At 35.6% G+C, this 21,832-nt stretch overlaps 1 protein-coding gene across 2 annotated transcripts in view; it reads right to left on the bottom strand.

Moving 5' to 3' along the window:
• LRRC7 (leucine rich repeat containing 7) overlaps nt 1–21,832 on the bottom strand; it is a 389,615-nt gene that overhangs the window by 308,166 nt on the left and 59,617 nt on the right. For both annotated transcript variants that reach the window (XM_054574559.1, XM_054574567.1), the window contains exon 2: nt 11,073–11,275. In XM_054574559.1, coding sequence (XP_054430534.1) covers nt 11,073–11,275 — 203 coding nt within the window. The remainder of the gene's footprint in view (nt 1–11,072; nt 11,276–21,832) is intronic.

The following is a 21,832-nucleotide window of genomic DNA, read 5'->3' as shown; positions in this document are numbered from 1 at the left end:
TAGTCAACACTCATTCAAGTTTCATAAACTAAAATCACAATTATAAATTAACATTTTATAATTTCTCACCTTAAAATAATCCTTCTGTGGTTCATTTGCCCTCATTAATATTAAAACTCTCACAAAATAAGCAAATTACATTTATTTCAAATAATTTTATTTAAAAGCCTAAGAAACACATGGCCTCAGGATCCTGAGTAGCAAATATCAGTGAATGAAGAGAAGAAAGAATCAATGCAATTGAAGACAAAAGATATGTAAAATACTAGAGGACACTTTTTTTATGTTTGGCATCCGTTCCTCTTTTTACATTAGAACATTGATCTTCCTTTTAAGGGAATCCTTCACTGTATATTATTTTGGGGGGCACCTGGAATTTTCATCTTGAACAAGCACCACGGTTACATGGGGGTATGAGAGCAGCAGTGTGTGGCCCATACTGGCCCATTCTGTCAACTCTGGGTGCCTCTCCAGAGCTTCTTTGGTTCCTCCCCTTTTCCCATGTAAAGTTCTTCAGGCTCCGATTAATTTTATAAGCTTCATATATATTTCCAATAAATGTCCATCTTTACCTAAAATGGTCAGTTGGTTTTTATGGACTGCAATTAAAAAACAAAACAAAACTGACAAATACTTTCATAGCTATTTGTTTACCAGTTAAACTTTTTTTGATTGTAGTGTTTAATTTGTCAAAATTTGTATTAAAGAAGTAAATCAAATTTATTTAAAATACACCCTTTCTTATCAAAATAAGCTATTCCTCTTAACCCAAGAATTATACATCCTTTTGCTGTTTTCATAGAGCTTTCATATAATTTATTTTATTTGATCCTCACTGCAATAATAGGAGACAAGTAGGAACAAATTTGTTAGCATCTACTAAGATGAATAAACTGAGGTTCATGGGGGTTAAATAATGTCTGAGGTCACATGATTAATTACTGTCAGGACAGTAGGTCCTTAAACATAGGTCCACTTTCTTCAGAACTCCTTATACTGTTCTGTAGTACTTCTGTGAAAATAACCAGTAACTAGAATCACTAGACTGTCAGAACATTTCCTTCTATTACCATTTTTTTCTATTAAAAATATCTCGAGTGAATCACAAAACATTAAATTTGAAAAGAATTTTGGAGGGCTTATTTCCTTTCCCACCTCCATATATGTAAAAATAAGTTCCATGACATCCCTTTTCTGACTGCTTCTAGAATCAGAGAAAAAATTCCTTTATTTGAAAAAATATTACGTGGCAGCTCTAATTTATATGGATAAAGTACTCAGAGATTGAGAGTATAAAAAAAAAAACCCTCAAAGAGTGTACTGTATTAGGTAATAAATTGTAGAGTAGCCTCAAAAATATCCTACCTCACCTCAACCCCCAAAATTAGCATGAAAAATTAAAAATAGAATAAAAAAATAAAACACCGTTAAGTGAAATTTTTATTTTTCTGCCCTATGCACATGTGCTTTGACTTTTCCAATCCTTCCTCACCTCTGGCTACTGTCAAAGGTCCTACCCTTTATAGTGTAATAGACACCATCACGGGGAGCTATTTATGCTGATATTTTATAGCAATGACAAAGTATTTAGGCAGTATCTTAATACTGGCTAAAAACTGAATTGAACTAGAAAATTCTCTAGAGATATAATTAAGCCTAAAATTTTGTTGGGGGAAGCAAGTAGCAGTGGTGGTGGGTGTGGTTATTTTGTATAACATAAAGAGGGAAGGCTTCACTGAGAGGGTGCTTTTGCACAGATACCTGAAGGAAATCAAGGAGCAGGCCACGGGGAAGAGAATGCTGGCAGAGGAAAGGGCAGGGGCCAACTCTGAGCAAAGAGCCTGTGTAGCTATTATGTAAAGGCTCAACAGGAACAGCTCCCACACTGTTGTCATAGCCCATTTGCTGGTCGTTAACTTGGAGCTTTATTTTACCTGCTGGCTGCTGGCACAATTCAGGTGTATTTTTGTTGCTTACTTGTTTTTTGAAGAGTCAATGAGGATTTCTGCTATTCATGGTCCAGTGACTGGAGGCAGGCCATAACAAAATTTTCTCCAGTCTGAAACATCCCTCTTTGGTAGATTCCTGACTACTTCATTATCGGATGATCGGTATTTCAGGAATACAGCTCTGTGTGTGTGGTGACATGGAAGACTGAGTATCATGCCACTGCTTCCTTGTAGCCCCTGCCTGGCTTCCCAATGTCTGCTTTCTTCTTGGAAAACCAACTGTGGACATGAATGCTATTTTTTCCTGACCTCTTTCTGCTTACTAACAACATTCTATATTGGAATGAAATATCAAGATTTTACTTTTGTTTTTACTATGTATACTTATAAAATTGAATTTAAATAGTCACTTAATTAAAAACAAAATACTGAAAGAAGTTGGGTACTGGAGTTCAATTTCATGTTTACTATGGACTACAAGATCTCAAACTGATAAAGTTGTATTGAGAAAACAATTATGCAGAAAAATAGCATTTCACAGTAATTCACCTGCATTTCTTTTTTTAATATACTCTCTATTGTATTTTTTCCATTACCATTTAGTCCCCTTATGGAATCCTCCCTCCAGCAATCAGCACACTGTTGTCCGTGTCCATGAGCCCTTTTTCCTTTTTGCTCCATCCCTTTAAACCCCTACCCCCCCGCCAAGCTTTTACCCTGCTCTCCATCTATGAGTCTGTCCCCATTTTCCTTGTTAGTTCAGTTTGTTCATTAGATGCCACATATGTGTGAAATTATATGGTATTTGTCTTTCTCTGACTGGCTTATTTCACTTAGCAAAATGTTCTCCAGGTCCATCCATGCTTTTGCGAAGGGTAAAATTTTCTTCCTTTTTATAGCAGAGAAGTATTCTATTGTGTAAATGTCCCATAGTTGTTTTATCCACTCATGTCCTAGTGGACACTTGGGCTATTTCCATATCTTGGTGACTGTAAATAATGCTGCAGTGAACATAGGGGTGCCTATGTTCTTTCAAATTAGTGTTTTGGGTTCCTTCACATATATTCCCAGAAGTGGGATCGCTGGGTCAAAAGGCAAATTCATTTTTGATTTTTTGAGATATCTCTATACTGCTTTCCACAGTGGCTGCATCACCCATAGTGCCAAAGCATTCCCCTTTCTCCACCTCCTCATCAGCAAATGTTTGTTGATTTATTGGTGATGGCCATTCTGACTGGTGTAAGGTGATATCTCATTGTGGTTTTAATTTGCATTTCTCTGATGTTTAGTGACATTAAGCATTTTTTCATATATCTATTGGTCATCTGTATGTCTTGTATGTTTGTTTAAGTGTCTATTCAGTTCTTTTGCTCATTTTTTAATTGGGTTGCTTGTTTGTTTTTTTTTTTTTAGTGTTGAGTTTTATATGTTTCTTTGTAACTTTTGAATAATAACCCCTGATCAGATATATTGGCAAGTATGTTCTCCCATTCTGTGGGTTGTCTTTTTATTTTGTTGATGATTTTCTTTGTTGTGCAAAAACTTTTTAGGTTGATGCAGTCCTATTTGTTTATTTTTTTCTTTTGTTTCCCTCGCTGGGGAGATATATCTGATAAAATATTGGTACGAGCAATGTCTGAGATTTTGCTGCCTATGTTTTCTTCTACAGTTATTATAGTTTCAGGTTTAACATTAAAGTCTTTGACCCATTATGAATGTATTCTTTCATGTGGTGTAAGAAGGTGGTCTAGTTTCATCTTTCTGCATGAATCTGTCCAATTTTCCCAACACCACTTATTGAAAAAAACTATCTTTAGCCAATTGTATGTGCTTACTTCCTTTGTTGAAGATTGACTATAAAGGTGTGCTTTTATTTCTGGGCTCTCTATGCTGTTCCATTGATCTATGTGTCTTTTTTGATGCTAGTACCATGCTGTTTTGATTACTAGCACCTTATAGTATAGTTTGATATTATGTAGTGTGATTCCTCCAATATTTCAAAAAGTGTTATATCCTCTTTTTTTGAAGTGGTATAGCCACACTCAAAAATATTATTTGGCAATAGAATGAAATAAAGTATTGACACGTGCTATAATGTGGCTGAGCCTTGAAAACATTATGCTCAGTGAAAGCAGCCAGTCACAAAGTACCCTATGTTGCATGTTTCTACTTATAAAAATATCCAGAATAGGTAAATTCATGGAGAAGAATGCTAGGAGCAAGGAGAAGCAGAGAACATGAACTGACTGCTAATAGGTATAGTGTGTTTTTGGAGAGAGTGATTACAATTTTCTAGAATGAGACAGTGGTGATGGTGTAAAATTTGTAAATATAATAAAACCAAGGGATTGTATACTTTGTGAGGGTAGATTTGATGGTATGTGAAACATATGTCAATAAAACTACCATTAAAAAATGTATGTAGGTTTACTACCTATCTTTTATATTTTACTTATTTTATTTTATTGTTGTTCTATTAAAGCTGTCCCAACTTTTCCCCCCATTGCTCTCCCCTCCCCTCACTCCCACAGACAATCCCCACCTTTTTGCTCCTGATGGTGACTCCTTTATACATTCCTTTACTAGACCCTTCCCCTTCTTTCCTTACTACTTATCTTTTCTTGTGAAGAAGTACCATATGCTTGGTGTTTATGAGTATTTTCCACATTTGACTGTTAAATATGTTTTTACAATAAAATAGTAAAAGTCTTTTATGAAGCTTTTAAAACATTTATTTAGTAAGAGCAAGAGAATGTCAGTTCCCACACTTGTTGGATTTTGTAATCCAGAAGTGTGGCATCTATTGATTTGGATCATGCTGAGGCAAAACTGAGGCAAGACAGGAAGAAGCTGGGAAAATTCCTGGGCAAATGGAATGGGGAAATTGAAATAAGAAAATTAAACAAGGCCAAACAGTTTGAACAACTTACAACCAGATGGTGATTTGCAAGAACTTCTCTCCCCTAACCAAGGACATAGCTTAAATCTCTCTGGTCTGAGAGATAGAGAACAGGGACTCAATTAATGTCATTTGTGCCAGCTAAACCCAAGGACAGATGAAATCAGGGGAACAAATAACAAAAACCCCATTAAAAGCCAGACAGATCCAAGATAAAAGTAAAACAGTATAGCAGACCAAAGAATAGCCCTAAAATCCTCTATGTGCTCATTTTGATACATTAGCATATTAAAAATGCACCTGGAAAGCTGAAGAGTATTCTGTTAAACTCTCCCCTAAGATTCTCACCCACAGAAAGAACAAAAAGATAATAGGCTTCCAGGACAAAACTCAGTGTGGGCTCACTCTAGCACATGCCTATGCCCCTTCTTGGGCATGAACGTTTTATTTCCCCCTCAATTCTGCGAGTCCCAAGGACACTTGTAGCCAGGAGAACATGGGAGGCAGCAACTCAACCTGGGCTTACCCTTGACCCTGTCTCCAGGGCCCCCTTTTTCTCTGACTTCCCAGTGAGCTAACAGCAGCCCTGCCTTGGCTCACTCCTTTCCTGTAACTTTTCTAGGGAGCCAGAGCAGAGCAGAGTCTAGGCTCTCTCCTGTTACTTCTTCTACTCTGCATCCTTCCTTTGTTTCACTGTCCCAGCCTTAGTCAATACATTCTTAAAATCACATGGACTTGTGTTGTGAAATCTTTCCTGCAAGAAGTCAAATCCAATGCAGTACCGGCAGGCCTGAGGCAGACCCACTGCAAGCCCAAATGGAGACATTATCAATATGCCTCCAAAAATGAGCAAGTCTGAAGAACACATAACTTAAGATTCAAATTCATATTTTTTCTTTTTGCTTTCCTGTTATTTTAAAATATCTGTATGACCTCCCTATATCTCACTTGTTTTCTGACCCTCTGAGTCTTTTATGACACTCTAATAGCAACTATAACCTTACCTTCCTCATATATATAACAATTCATTGAAGGTCTCTACAAGTGAAATGCTCATGACCTTAATTTGAAATGTCTTGAAAGATTGGAAGTATGCAGAATTAGCTTTGCAAGTGCTACATAGTGAGAACTATACCCTTTTTTCTATAGAACTAGATCAAAGTCACTTGAAATGCCACACTTGGCATAAGTTTGTACTATCATTTTGCTTTATAAGTTTTAACATTTATTTCTCTGCAGTTTTCTTCTTCCTTTCTCCATAAGGAACATTATTTTGTTTCCTTGTTTTAATTATCACTGCTAGGAGGATGACTTCTTAAATCCATCTCCAACTCTGTCCTCTTTGAAGAATTCATTACACTTTATTTCTTGTTGGATACTTCTACTTGGAATAACATTTTAATTTGATGAATGAAGCTAAAAACTAGAATTTGTCCAGAAGAAAGTCACCATGATGGTGAAAAAACATCTAGAAAGCATGTCCTTGAAAATGGTCAAAGAAACTTCTAAACTAGTTCTATAAAAAAGAACTCTCAGGTAAATTATGTGAATTCCTTTAATATATTTCAAGGATCAAGGCAGGAATGCCAGCAACATTGTTTCTTGTCCACAGAAGGAATGCCTTAATAATCTTTGCATGACCCTCAGTACCTAGCCAAGTGTCAGATGAATAGATAGATGGACTTAGTGAAACATTATCAACAAGTCGCAGAACTTTCCAGTAATGCAATGATCTGCTTTTTTAGTTGGTGATTTCTTTTATTAATAGAAATGTTCATGAAGATGTTGGATGACTATTGCAATAGAAATAATAAATAGACATTTCTGCACTGAGTGGCAAGTTGAACTAGTTAGTTATGGGTTCCTATGAACACTAATGCAATTCAAAGCAAAACTGTTTAGTTATTCACTGAGATTCTGACTTGTTGCTATAACATAACCTATTGTATCCTAACCAATACACAGTCTTTGGCAATAGTTTTGGATAGAATATAACATCTCATGAGGCCTAAGGATAGTTAATTACCTATTTTTGCCTGAATTTCCTTATTAGTAATAATAAAGGCTAAATAAAATAGTCTCCAAGCTTGCTTTACTAAAAAAAAGGACATAATATTGTGACTCTGTGAATCAAGGAAATCCTCTGGAGAAGTGCTGGTGTAGCTGTTAGGGTCAAAAACCTATCACCCATTGTGGGCAGGGATTGATTTCTTAAAAGCTGCCTTTGGGGACTTCAGATAGAGGTGAAGTCACGATGTTAGGAATTTTTGTTGGAAAGCCAATACCCAGAACTATCTTGATATGTTATGGAACCTTACACTTGTTTGACTGAGGGTCAATGTGATAAGAGAATGATGAATACCAATTATTAAATATTTTTATATTTCAGGTATTCCAAATGCATTATCTCACCCAATATTCTATCGATCAATCATCTATCTAAACACAGGAGCAGTGCTATTATTTTCCTAGTTTTGCTAATGAAATAATGAGGCTCCCAAAAATAAAATACCTTCCCTACTGAGTAGAAGTTCTAGGATCTAATTCCAGGTTTGTTTGGGTCCAAAGCTCAGGTTCTTAATCTCTTAACTATTTCTGGAGTAGTTTGAAAACTTTTAAATGGAGAAAACTTTTAAAGTATGGTGCTTTAGATTTAGTCTCATCCTCTTTTACATATGTTTAAATTGACCTCATCTACCAAATTTACTTTTCATATCTTTGAGTTTTGATCACATTTTTGGCTTTTCCAAAATTGTTTATATTCTCTTTATAAAAGTTGCTCTTCCATCTGAAGAAATTTCTCTGCAGTTTTTCCTTTTATTGCTTTTTTCACATTTTCTTTCCCATATTAGTTTGTATTTAAGATATATAATACACACCTGTTATGGTCTATTACTCTGTCCATAATTTTTAAATTCCAAATTCAAATTAACAAGCAAAAAAGTGCTAAATTATAAGTTGTGTGGGAGTCTGTCACTTGTAAAATGCATGCCATTTTGTATTAACAATAACAGAGGCATACAAAGAAAACCATAAAATAAGATGGCAGAAAAAATGTTATTTAAGCTAACTTTAATGATTTAAATCCCTGAAGGATTTAATATTTTGCTTACAAGTCATTAAAATTTTATCCATCATTTTTGCTTAAGAGAAAATTTTCATCATGAAATGATTTTGTAACTTCTTGTTTGCAATGTTCATTGTGGTAATCTCCTCAACAGTCCCTCCACTCCTTCCCTTAGCATTGTTGCCAACAATCACAACTCCTTAGAGGCGGCCCATCACAATTTAACCCAATCATAATAATATCATCTTCCTTGCCATAGTGGGTCCCATAGCAAAGGGATAAGCAATGAGCAAGTGCACAATTAAGGCCAATGAGACTTAAGGCAAATATTTGAGGAATTCTGGGGGAGATACTTTCTTGTCCTCAGAAAAAAAGAGAGTTTTCAGGAGCCAGATATTCTTCTTTTCGGATGTTGTAGGAGTGCACTCTAGAACAGTTGCAGCCAGTCTACCACAGTGAGAGGAACCAGCCACAGAATAAAGTTCATCTCACATAAGGCAAATAAAAATTATAGCAACTCTGGAGCCTGTCCTGATGGATCTCACACTTATGTGAGCCAATCAATCCTAGTTCTTGTTTAAGTTGTCCTGGATGGGGTCTTCTCTTACTTGAAATACACATAATGAACTCCTACTGATGCATCATTCTTTTTGTTTTAATTTCTCATTTTCCTTAAAATGCACAAATATACTAATGCATTGTTATAATATATTCCAATGTCAAATAATTTAGATCACAGTTCACTAGCAGATATTTTAGAAGAAACTAACTGAGAGGGCTGCTTTATGAAAACAACAAAATTGAACTGGGGGTCTCATGGAAACCTTGGGAAGTTATGTGAAAGATCTTTGAAATATATAAAGCATACCAATAACAAAGTATAATAATTTTTCTTTAATTCTAATACATACATCTAATATATTGGGAATGTCTTTCATTCACTTGCATTATTTTATTGTTAATGCAAGCCTATTTAAGCTTCCAGTTACTGACTTGATGTGTAAAACCCGCCAATGGCACTGTCTGCCTAATGCATCAAGTCCAACAATGCTGTGTGACTCACAACTTTTCATAACCTGGGTCCTCCCACTCTCCATACTCTACCTACACGAAGTGGGAACTCACCAACATGTACCCTCAGCTCCAGACTCTTCACAGCTCTACATCTCTTCTCTCTTCCCCTCCATATTTATCATCTTAATTTTTTTGCTTTTTGGTCAAACCCTCTCTCCTCAAGCCCTCTCTCCTTCCCGCCAAGAACAGAACTCTTTGTTACATGTAAGCTCTACCACAGTATTTGGCTCTTTGGCTCTCATTATACATTACTGTGCATTTATTTACCTCTAATGCTTTTGTTTTCTTTGTATTTAGGTTGCCGGATGATTGAAAACAAGAATTGGTATTTCTCTTATAACTCCTTCCTTAAAGCTGGGAACACTGTGTAGTAATAATGAATAAATATTGCTTGATTAATTAATCATGATTTTAGTATTTATCTTACAGAATCTGTCACATGAATCTATAAAAACTTTAAATGACTAGGTGGACCTAGGGCTGCCAGGTTTAGCAAACACAAATATAGGATGCTCAATTAAATTTACATTTAAGATAAATAACAAACTTTTTTTTAGTATAAGCATATCCAGTGGAATATTTATGGCATAATTATATTTAAAAATTGTCTACTTTTTAGTTTAAAATTCAAATGTCACTGGACATCTTTTATTTTTATCTGGAAACCCTAGACTGGCCTTCCCTATAAAAATACTGTGTTTATTTTTACAAATTAGAGCTAAATGCCACATTGTTTACTCTTACATGGTTCCCCCCCCCCCCTTACATAGTTTTGCTAACTTGCATAGTACATGCAATTCTCTGCACTGCTTCACCTGGCAGTGACAGTAAACTGAGTAACCATTGCATGAAAGTAGCCATGCATGCATGTGTACAGGGAGGCAAAGATGGATATCTTATTTCTGCCCTCAAGTTGCTCATAGTCTGGTGGGAGAAGGGAAAGCCAATTTCAGTCCAGCCTCTACTTGATGTGCAATCTAGATGATGATCTATTTGGCCAAAATGTTTTTAGGCCTGACCCAACCCTCCTGAGCAAAGATCTAAGAAGACAGTGTACACTTGAGTTGTCAAAAAAGAAGTACATGGGTTTTTGAAGTACATATTAAATAGTTCTTGCCTTTGAAGTATTTATAAACATCACAATTAATAACCCTAACTGAAAAGAATCATAATTTGTTTTGATCAGCATGCTATACTTAGATTTTGATACAGAAGTTAGTTTTACTATGAAAAAATTTTTTCTCATTCCTGGGTATCGTATGACATTTTCCCCCTCCCAGCCATTGTGCAAATCTTCCACAGGAGAATACTATGCTGATTAGTTAATCTGAGTCACTTATTGAAGTGATTATTAGGGTCTAGTGACTTATATTTTGAACCTCTCTGCTGTGTGGACTTCGTCTGCTTTAACTAATCTTTTATCATCCAATATTTTTTTCAATGCAGAACAAGATACAGGTGACACTTTCTTTGCATAGCACAAAGTTAGAATGGTTCTGTGTATGCATGTGTGTGTGTGTGTGTGTGTATGCAAAGTTTGATATTAGTTAAAAATATTTGCTACAGTGTATCCATTGTATGTCATATAATTTCAGTGATATTTGTAATAATCAAAGATTTCAAATACCATAAATGTTTTCCAGATTAGCATTAACTGTATGTGTGTGTGCTAAAAGTACTTCTTAGATCATTTAATTTAAAGTTTTAAAACAATGTCACCGGAACATACAACATACAAAAATATCAGTTCTGAAATAGCATCATATTTTTCCTTTTTTAAAAAAAGTAAGCTATCGATCTCAACTTACCAATCTTTATTTTCTTGGAGGTCATTTTAAATTAAAATAACAAGGCATAATCTAAAAAGTGATGATTTCCATGGAGTTTGGTTATTAACATATCACATGAGGTTACAAAGGAGACAGTATTAAAAGGTAATTAGACTACTGGGGAAGCTTATACCAATTTGAGTGATTTGGTAATCACCAGGACAGAGGGCTGTAGTTAGCATTATCATTATGCAAATTTTTAGAAATTATGAAATACTCATTTACAGGGTATATTTTAGGCTGTCAAAAATTACCTTGGGTAGCTCTTCAATTTGATTGGCATCTAGATAAAGCTCCTCTAATGTCCGTTCAAAGTTAAAGACCTCTTTTGGCACCTGCTGAAGGCTGCAATGGGAGTAATCTAAAACTGAGATGATTTCTTCTTCACCTCGGAAACATCGGCACGGCACCAGACGGCCGATGATTTTCCGTTTGGTGGTCATCTCCAGGCACTGCACTAGAGAAAAACAGGAAAAAAAATAAAAACAATTGTTTAATCAACTGCCTTTGGAGGGCATTCTTGTAACATTTAAAACTTAGAAATTTAATGTTGGTATGTATTTTATAATTACATAATGCTTCAAAGTTTATATTGGACATGCCCATGCATTATATCACGTGATCCTTAAACAATGCTACAAGGTATGTGAGATAGCTTTATTCTCATTTAACAAATAAATGGATTTAGAGAGGTTAAGGGCTTCCCATTATCACATAGCAGAACTGGGTAGGAATATATCCTGACGCAGTGCAATGTTATTACCATACTTACACTCATTTGAAACATGGATCTAAGGTGGGTTTTTATTTTACACAAATAACAGTGCAGAACAGAGACCTCCAGAAATGTTGGAAAATATTTTTCTCCCATTTCAGCAAAATTACTCAAGTTCCACCCCTAAGATTTATGACATCTCTTTTTAACCCACAAATTTATTCCATCGGTCAACATATATTCATTGAATAACTACTCTGTTTAAGACCATGATCCAGTACTGGGATAGAGTGATGAACTGAGCAAACTCTCTGTTTTTATGAAGTTTACATTCTGTTGGAGCTACAGATCATAACTGGGTTATGTGCTTCAGAATGAGGGCCTATCTTTATGAATCCTGTGATTTTTAATGGGAGAAAACAACTTGTAATCATGGTAGAAACCTGTGAAATCCTTGGCTTGTCTTTCTCTAGGTTAAATTATCTAAATGCCATAAATTTTGTACAGACAGGTATAATGGCACCTACAATACTTTATTAAATATTGTTTTTCATGTCATTATTTCACAGACTATAAACCTCTTGGAGGTACAAAGTATATTTTGTTCATTTTTTGCATTTGTCTTGGTGTTTTACACATAGTAGGTATTCAACAACAAATTTAGAATGAAAAAATGAATGCATAAATGAATAAAGGAACATGCGTGGGACTCTGCCTCAACCACATCGGCTACTGATATTTCCTTGAAAAACTTTTCATTCTAACTAAAAGGTCACTATGTCTGTGAAGCTACCCCAGGAAGAATAATGACTAGTGTTTTTCTCTGAGTTCCCAGAGCACTAATCATGTAGCTTCCTAATTAAGTGTACTATTTCCCTACATAATAAGTGAATTCTGTTGGGGCCAAGGACAGGCAACCCCAAGATATCCCAAAATGACATGTTAATTATTTTGAACTAAACTTACTTAAGAAACTATGCTGCAAAAAGAAAACCCTGACTGTCCTGTCCACCTAAAAGCAGAAGATAAATCTCCTTGTGACAGGTGCCCTCCATGCCCCTGGGGGCTGAGACAACATTACCACAAGATTTAAAAGAATCCAACATCTCCATCAAAATAAAAAGTTTTTTGCATGGTTTTGAACCATAATTAAAAATAAAAATTTTACAGTTTAAAAAAAAAGTTTTTGCATAAAAAGTGAAACCATCAACAAAATGAAAAGACAACCTTCTGAATGGGAAAAGATACTCACTAAATATATATCCAGTAAGGAGTTAATATACAAAATTTAAGAACTCATACAACTCAACACCAAAACCTACAAACATTCCAATTGAAAAAATGAGCAGAAGACCAGAACAGACATTTCTCCAAAGGGGACATATAAATGGCCAACAGACATATGAAAAGTTGCTTAATGTCACTAATTATCAGAGAAATGCAAATTAGAACCACAATGAGATATCACCTCACACCTGTCAGAATGGTTATCATCACTAAATCAACAAATAAGTGTTGGGGACAATGTGGAGAAAAGGGAACCCCACGCCCTGTTGGTGGAATTGCAAATTGGTGCAGCCACTATGGAAAACTGTGTGAAGATCCTCAAGAAATAAAATTAGAACTACTTTATAATTCAGCAGTTCCATTTCTGGGAATATATCTGAAGAAATACAAAACACTAATATGAAAATATATATACACGCCTATACTTAGTGCAGTGTTATTTACAAGAGCTGAGCTATGGAAGCAACCCTGATTATAGGTTGGTGCCTTTCATGTCTCCACATGGGATCTAGCGCATATTAGGCAACCAATAAATGCATCTAGTAAATATCTGGCATTTATTAGGCACCTGGTAAATATTTGCTGAGGTTATTGCAGTTGTAAAGGTAAATGATGATGGCTTAGACTAGAATCGTAGCAGTGAAGATGGAGAGGGGTGATAAATGGGAAAGATATTTACGAAGCACAATTCAAAGTGGTGGTGGTGGATTAAAAGAGAGGTGAAAGGGGAGGCTGTGGGGAAAGGAATGTGTCTTAAGAGATTCCCAGGTTTTTAATTTGAGTCACTAGTAGCCACACTGACCACCCAACTGTGATGCCATAGAGCTGACTAAAGGCATATACTCTGCCTTGATGACCCGCAGGTTAGTGAGGAATGCTCTCTGTTGCTCAGAGCCTTACACTTACCCTTTTGTGCTGAACAACATGGCTATTTTTGATACCTATCTGTGGCTGCTACCATAAAATTTTTTATTATGAACCAGGAGAAAAAAGAATACCTATGTCTGCACCTGAAGTATTTGACCAGAGTGTTGACTGACCCACCAAGACTTTTGGAATTTAATTTACTTACATTTGGTGTTTTATTGACCCAAAATGTAGATTCTTCTGATCTTCTTTTCTGCCCCATCTCTCATCCCCACAATGCTCTAAGGTTTTCCCCTGCCCAAATTCTCTTTCCTCTCCTCCCTCTGCACTCTGAGATTATGCCTTACAGTATGATCAACAACTTCAGGGAGCCTCATACTCTTCACTGAATGCTCTCTCCCCATCACAGTCTCAACTGCAACTTGGTTCACTTAAGAGCTTCACAAGTGGAGCATGATGACTTTCAAACACCTTAAACACTTTAGGGTTGGAAAGTGGAATTGTTATTCTCCTTGCTCTCTAAAAAACTACTACTCTTCTCTTATCCTGTAAAACCTCTATCCTTTGATGGTCTCACCAGGCAGTAACATCTCTCTGCCCTTCCTCATACCATTCATCTATCAGCTCTTGAACATCCTCTCCACTCATTGATAACTTTTGTCTTATTTATGGACTATCTCTCATCATAATTCCTTCAGTTACTGACTTACGCTGCCTATACATAACAACTTTTAACTTTTTAGAGCTTTTTTCTACCCTAAATTTCTAATAACTTGATTATGGTGTTAGTCTTGATTTTTCAATTACAGGTTTATAGTACAAAATGTGGTAGTTTATCTTTCTTCTAATAAATTCTCACATACCTCATATATATATATATGGTTTTAAATTAATAGTGTTTATTTTATGATTACCATATACTGTTACAATTCAATCACATTTTATTTCTTGTGCATCTTTTTGTTTCTTTAAAAATTGGCTCTTGTTTTTTTTGCTTGGTTTTTCTATGTACCTTCCACTAATTTAATATCCTATCTCCTCTTGACATAGTTAAACAGAGATAATTTGGTTTTTAATCATTTCCCCCTCCCCCCCGAAATCATCCTTCAGGAGCACTGTATCTTCCTGCTCCTGTCTGGGTTGGTTGCTTTTCTAGACCTGACATTGTCATCTGGAATGTCTCTTCATTATTATTCTGTGAATTTTGCATTTCTTTATTGTGTTATATCTATTGTCTCCTGGATCCTGTGTCTTTTTGCTTTCTAGACTTATTGGGATATAACTCCAATGGTGGGATATATCATTTAATAACTTACTGAGAAAGCATCTATGGTAGGTACATTTTTTGAGAACTTGGCAAGTCTGAACTTGTTTTTTTTTCCACCAATAAACAATTGAAAGTTTGGCTGAATATATACTTCCAAGTAAGAAATAATTTTCCTTCTGTATTTGAAGGTACTTTTAATTTATTATATCTAGTTTTTAAAGTTGTTGCTAGAAAATCCAGTTCCCTTACTATTCAAAATCCTGTTTTACACCCACATTCCTCTCCACCAGAATATTTTTGAATTTTTATCTGTAGTCTTTTGAAATTTCATAACAATGTGCTTTGATGTGTGTTTTTTTTTTAAAAAAAATTCAATTGTACTGGGTACTTGATTGTCCTTTTCACTTTGGAGACACTTATCCTTCAATTCTGTTAAATTTTCTATTATTTTATTGACAACTTCCTGACCCTCATTGTTTTCATTTTTCCCTTTTTCTGCAATCCAGATTATCTGGATTTGGATCTACCGTGTAGATCTATCTGGTGATTATTTTTTTCTCTTGTTATTTTTATGTCTGTGCCTTTTTATTTTATGTTCTGAGAGTTTTTTCTCAACTTTATCTTTTATTTTTTTAAATTCACCTGGCCAGTAACAGTTAAGGACTATATGTCTTGTATATCCAATAGGTTTTTTAACAGATTCATCTTTTTTTTAAAGTATATTTTATTGATTGCTATTACAGTTGTCCCAATTTTTTCTCCCCTTTTTCCCCCTCTGCCCTGCATCACTGCCCACTACCCTCCAGCATCCCCCCCGACCTTAGTTCATGTCCATGGGTCTTACATATAAATTCTTTGGCTTCTCCATTTCCTATACCATTCTTAACTTCCCCCTGTCTATTTTGTGCCTACCAATTAGGCTTATTCCTTGTACATTTTCTCCCATTCACCCCCTCCCTCTCTCCACTGATAACTCTCCATGTGGTCTCCATTTCTGTGATTCTGTTCCTGTTCTAGTTGTTTGCTTAGTTTTTGTTTTTGTTTTTTAGGTTCAGTTATTGATAGTTGTGAGCTTGTTTCATTGTACTGTTCATAGTTTTGATTTTCTTTTTCTTAGTTAAGTCCATTTAACATTTCATATAATAAGGGTTTGATGATGATGAACTCTTTTACTTTGACCTTATCTGGGAAGCACTGTATCTTCCCTTCCATTCTAAATGATAGCTTGGCTGGAGAGAGTAATCTTGGATGTAGGTCTTTGCCTTTCCTGACTGAATGATTTTTTCTAGTCCCTTCTTGCTTGTAAGGTTTCTTTGGAGACATCAGCTGATAGTCTTATGGGAACTCCCTCATAGGCAACTGTCTCTTTTCTTCTTGCTGCATTTAAGATTCCCTTCTTATCTTTAATCTTGGGTAACTTAATTATGATGTGTCTTGCTGCCCTTCTTATTGGATCCAACTTCTTTGGGACTCTGAGCATCCTGGACTTGCATGTCTACTTCCTTTGCCAGATTGGGGGAGTTTTCCTTCATTATTTGTTCAAGTAAGTTTTCAATTTCTTGCTCTTCCTCTTCTCCTTCTGGCACCCCTATGATTCACATGTTGGAACGTTTAAAGGTGTCTCAGAGGTTCCTCAGGCTCTCCTCATTTTTCTGAATTCTTGTTTCTTGATTCTGTTCCAGTTGTATGATGTTTATTTCTTCCTTTTGTTCCAAATCTTTAATTTGAGTCTCAGTTTTCTTCCCTTCACTGTTGGTCTCTGTATATTTTCCTTTATTTCACTTTGTATAGCCTTCATCTCTTCCTTCATTTTGCAACCAAACTCAGTAATTTCCGTGAGCATCTTATTTATTTATTTATTTATTTATTTATTTATTTTATTTACTTTTTAAATACATTTGTCTCTGCCTCCCCCCCACCTTTTTCCCTTGCCCCCTCTCACCTTCCCTCCCTCAGCTCTTCCCCTTTGGTTTTGTCCATGAGTCCTTGCTATATGTTCCTTGACTTTCCCCTTCCCTTCCCTTTCCCTGCCCCCCCCCTCTCTCTTGTCTCTGTTGATTTCTTTTCCTTTCAGTGTTGTTGGTCATATTTTCCTTGCATCTTTGCATTGTTGGTTAGGTTCCGCTTATAGGTGAGATCATATGGTATTTGTCTTTCGCCCCCTGGCTTATTTCGCTTAGCATGATGCTCTCCAGTTCCATCCATGCTGTTGCAAAGTTTAGTACTTCTTTTTTCTTTCTGCTGCGTAGTACTCCATTGTGTATATGTACCATTATTTTTTGATCCAATCATCTACTGATGGGCATTTAGGTTGCTTCCAAGACTTGGCTATTGTAAATTGTGCTGCTATGAACATTGGGGTGCATAGGTTCTTTTGTATTGGCGTTTTGGTGTTCTCAGGGTATAGTCCCAGCAGGGAAATCGCTGGATCAAAAGGCAGTTCCATTTTCAGCTTTCTGAGGAAATTCCACACTGCTTTCCATAGTGGCTGCACCAGTCTGCATTCCCACCAACAGTGTACTAGGGTTCCCTTTTCTCCACAGCCTCGCCAGCACCTGTTGTTTGTGGATCTGTTTATGATGGCCATTCTGACCGTGAGCATCTTGATTACCAGTGTTTTGAACTCTGGGTCTGATAGGTTGTCTATTTCCTTGTCACTTAGTTCTTTTCCTAGAGTTTTGATCTGCTCTTTCATTTGGGCCATATTTCTTTGACTCAGTGCACCTGTTGCATTTTCTCAACTTTATCTTCTAAATCCATCTACTGTGTTGTCTATGTCCAATATCATATTTTTACTCTCCAAGCTTAATTATTGCTTCCTAAATGCATGGTCCTCTTTCATAGTACCTGTTTGTATTGCAGGAGACCATAAAAATGCTCATGTTCTCTCAGAAAATATTAATTATGTACTTTAAGTCTTTTCCCTCTTGCTTCTTGTGTTATATTTTAGCTCTATTTTCTGTTTGTTTATTTACATCTTTTCTATCATGATAGGGATTAAAAAAAATCTGGTGATCCCTGGCTGTCCTTCAATATTGAAGAGTGAAGCTCTAAAAGCTAATTGGAGGCTTTGTATGCATAACAGGTTTCACTGCAGGATAATCTGGCAGCAAGCCAAAGAATATTCTCCACTTCTCTCTGGGGCATAGCTATGCAGTTCTGTATACAGAGAATTTCAGTCAATTTTCCTATTTTCAGTACTAAGTCTTTTCAGTTCTTTGCCTGGCACCTGTCATCTTCAAGACTCTAAGAGGTCTATGGAATAAATAAATTTTCCTATCCCTTTGTGAGCACTTTATAATGTAGCCAATAATGTACTTTGTATGTAAATGAATACAAACTATATCTTTTTTCCCTGTCTTCTCAAAATTTGTTGAAATTTCTTATCTCTTGATGTCTTCTTTCCTATTTTTTCTGTCCTTGTAAGCATATGTATTTTGAAATTCCTTTAATATAGTGGAACCTTGGTTGTAAGAATAGATAAATATTGAAGGTGGGAGATTAACTTCTATGTTAAAAAGAAGTTTTCCTTTAGTCACTTTCACCCTTTTAATCCCTTATTACTTGATCTATGAGGAGCACTGGGCAAAGAACTACATCGTTCTTTTGAAAACACTCCCTTTCATTGGCTCCCCTGACATCACACTCTTCTGACATTTATCCTTGCACTTCATTTCCTCAATTTCAGTCTTTTGAGAAGGTGCCATCTTCTCTACCAAACACTGAGCTATATGGTGTTAGAGTCCCCAGACGCCCAGGACCACTCCCATCAAATTATATAGTCTCTCCCGTTTCAATCTCATTCACTTTTTCCAACTCTTACTTCATTCAACTTTTATGAGTGGATGTTTGTAAAAAAAAAAAAAAGTCTTTATTTCTACTTAGATAAAAAGTCTCTATTTTGCCTATTTTTTTCACTTTATATTTTATGGGCATCTCAAATGTAACCATTCAAAATTAAAGTGAAGCACCTTGGCTGGTGTGGCTCAGGGGTTTGAGTGTTAGCCTGTGAACTAAAGGGTCACCAGTTCCATTCCCAATCAGGGCACATGCCTGGGTTGTGGGCCAGTCCCTAGTTGGAGGTACATGAGAACCAACCACACATGATGTTTCTCTCCCTCTCTTTCTTCCTCTCTCTAAAAATAAAAACAAACAAACAAAATTAAAATGATGCTCTTGAAAGGTATGGAGCTCATTATGATGGTCAAGACTTTGATGCTGACTCCCTGGCTGTGTGACTCTGGACACATTATTTTAACTCTATCACTTTAGTCATCTATAAAATAACAGAGTGCATACAAAATACTTAAATTATGTCTTCAAGTTTTCAGCATTCAGTGTTAGCAACTACTGTTCTGCCCAAACCTCCACCTCCTCCTGTGTTTTCAAAGTCTGTGAATGATAGTACCATTCACCTGGTGTCTCAATACAGAAACTTTGGCACTGTTCTTGCCTCCCCTACTTTGCTCCCTTCCCACATCTATCACCAAGTCATACCCATTCCTTGAACCAAGACAATTTTTTTTTCATTTCAATTGCTTAGCAACCTACCAAAACATTCCTTGAACCAAGACAATTTTTTTTTTAGTTTCAATTGCTTAGCAACCTACCTCAAACTATTATCTCTTGTATTTATACCCATTTCTGTCTTTCTATGGTTTTCCCTCCACAGTACAGCTGGAGCAACCTTTTTACAAACCAAATATTTTGTTGTCATTCTCTTGGTTCAAATACTTTGATGGCTCCTCTCTGAGTAGGTTAAGTTGCAAATTTTTACTCTGACCTACCAAGGATGATAATGTCTTTTGGCCTGACTCTGCCTTCTATGCTGATACTTCTCATTCTTTTTTGTGCTTCTCACATTCATGGCTTCTTTTATAATCCTAAGACTATGTGATCTTTCTTATACTAAGGCCTTCAGCAATACGGCTGCCTCTGCATAGGCACCTTTCTTTTGCCTTTTTTTTTTAACAAGAAAGGAAAATAGCCTCTTCCTATTCATCAAGTCAGGTTATGATGCTTGGTCATATGTTCCAACTATATACTGCAATTCCCTTTGACCACATTTTAATTACTTAACATCAATCTTGTTTATGAGATTGACACCTTTGTGAGGATAGTGACAATGCTGAGCCTGTTTAACAAGTCATATTTCTAATAACTTGCCTAGTTTCTTGTCCAGAGTTGATACTTTAAAATTAACTGTATTAGCAAATGAATATGGGAGCTAAGATGATCATAACTTTTATTTGTAGAGTCTTGGCAAAAAATTTCAGAACAATTTATAATCTATTACCTTGTTTTTCTCATAAAAATAGGCTTTCGTATATTATTTTTCATATTTTAATAACTAATTAAGGTTTAGTGAGTATGTGATGTGCATAAGGTCACACAGAATAATTAGTAGATCTGAGGTTGGATCTCATGTTTCTTTACCCCAGAGCCACTGATTATTTTTCATTAGCAGATCCTGCATTACATTGATGGCAATCCATATAGATTAGCATATGACAGTTAACAGACATGATTTTATTACCAGTTCACGCACATACACACAACAGTGATTTTCACATAGAATACTTTATAAATGCAAAACAGAATGAAGGGTTGGCAGTGAGGGAAATAACATTGTCTTCTTTCCTAGTGATCAGGTTTAAGGACTTTTTGAATGTCAAAAAAATTGGAAATGTAATATAGTAGAATTGAGAAAGCTTTTCAGAAGTTGTACAAGCATAAAACACAAGACAGTACATATGTATTACATACATGATATAAGGAAGCACATATATTTTTTCTGAAACATGACCATTGCCTAGTATACCGTAGAGGCATGCCCAGTGTTTTGAGTTTGACTTAGGAACAATCTGATTTCTTGTGTTACTACATATCTTTAGCACACACCAAAAGAGGAATTCTTAGATTTTCAGTTTTTCAAAAAGATTTAAAGAGGCTAAAGCAAAACAGATATTCATCTTTTCCTTTTAAGGCACTTTTAGTAAATTCCTTGAAATCAAAGAGCATTTTTTTTTTCTGGATAGTCATAACACTGCATTGATTATCTTCTCTTCTGAATCATATATTTTTAAAAATATATAAATTGAATAGATAAATGTGATTTTTTTCCCTATAATCACAGTGTACAGTCAACAGTCTACCTTTCAACATTCTTCCAGAATCAAATGCACTTAAACAGCAGCGCTTGCTAACATACCCTGACCTAGTTGAAGTAAAAGGAAGACTCATATGGCAACAGTCTTCAGATCCTTCTCCATCAATAATTTATACTCAAAAGAATTTCAACCATTTGAGAATTATGCCTGCAGTAGTTGACTCAAGTTGTAAGAACATAGGTATCAAAATACCAGACTTTAAATACCTTTGCATTCTTTAGGATTTTATACCTATATCTGTTAATGTTATCCTTGCATAATATTACATACCTTGAAAGATATAAGGATAATGGAAAGTTCAATCTTTCCAAGATTTTTTTTTGTGTGTGTGACAAATACTCTGGCTTTCCTCATTAGTTGGCACAGATTTAAAATTTTCAAATGACAAATGTTTCTAATTTATTCACTGAGAAACCCTTTACCACTAAATGTGCCACAGGGATATGGAAAACTGCCAAGTGCTTTCCATGTCCTACTTCAAGAAACATCTTTAAAACCATTACCTAACCTCAAGTACATCTCTGAAACCCCCTTATCAAGGCAACAAGCATGTTGACGCTAGGACTTCAAGTGGAGCATCTGAAGTTGGTTTGTTTTTTGACTGTTAAAATGATCATACTTCAAAAATATTCAGATTTCATGGGTTTGTTTTCTTTTTATCATTACAATATCTGAAAACCTGTAATTATTTTACATGATTTGCTATCA

The sequence above is a fragment of the Pteronotus mesoamericanus genome, unplaced genomic scaffold, assembly GCF_021234165.1.
Source record: "Pteronotus mesoamericanus isolate MK-2021 breed Mesoamerican mustached bat unplaced genomic scaffold, CSHL_Meso_final contig_105, whole genome shotgun sequence".
Classification (NCBI taxonomy): domain Eukaryota; kingdom Metazoa; phylum Chordata; class Mammalia; order Chiroptera; family Mormoopidae; genus Pteronotus; species Pteronotus mesoamericanus.
The sequence above is the reverse complement of the archived record's forward strand: the minus strand, read 5'-3'. Positions and strand labels throughout refer to the sequence as shown.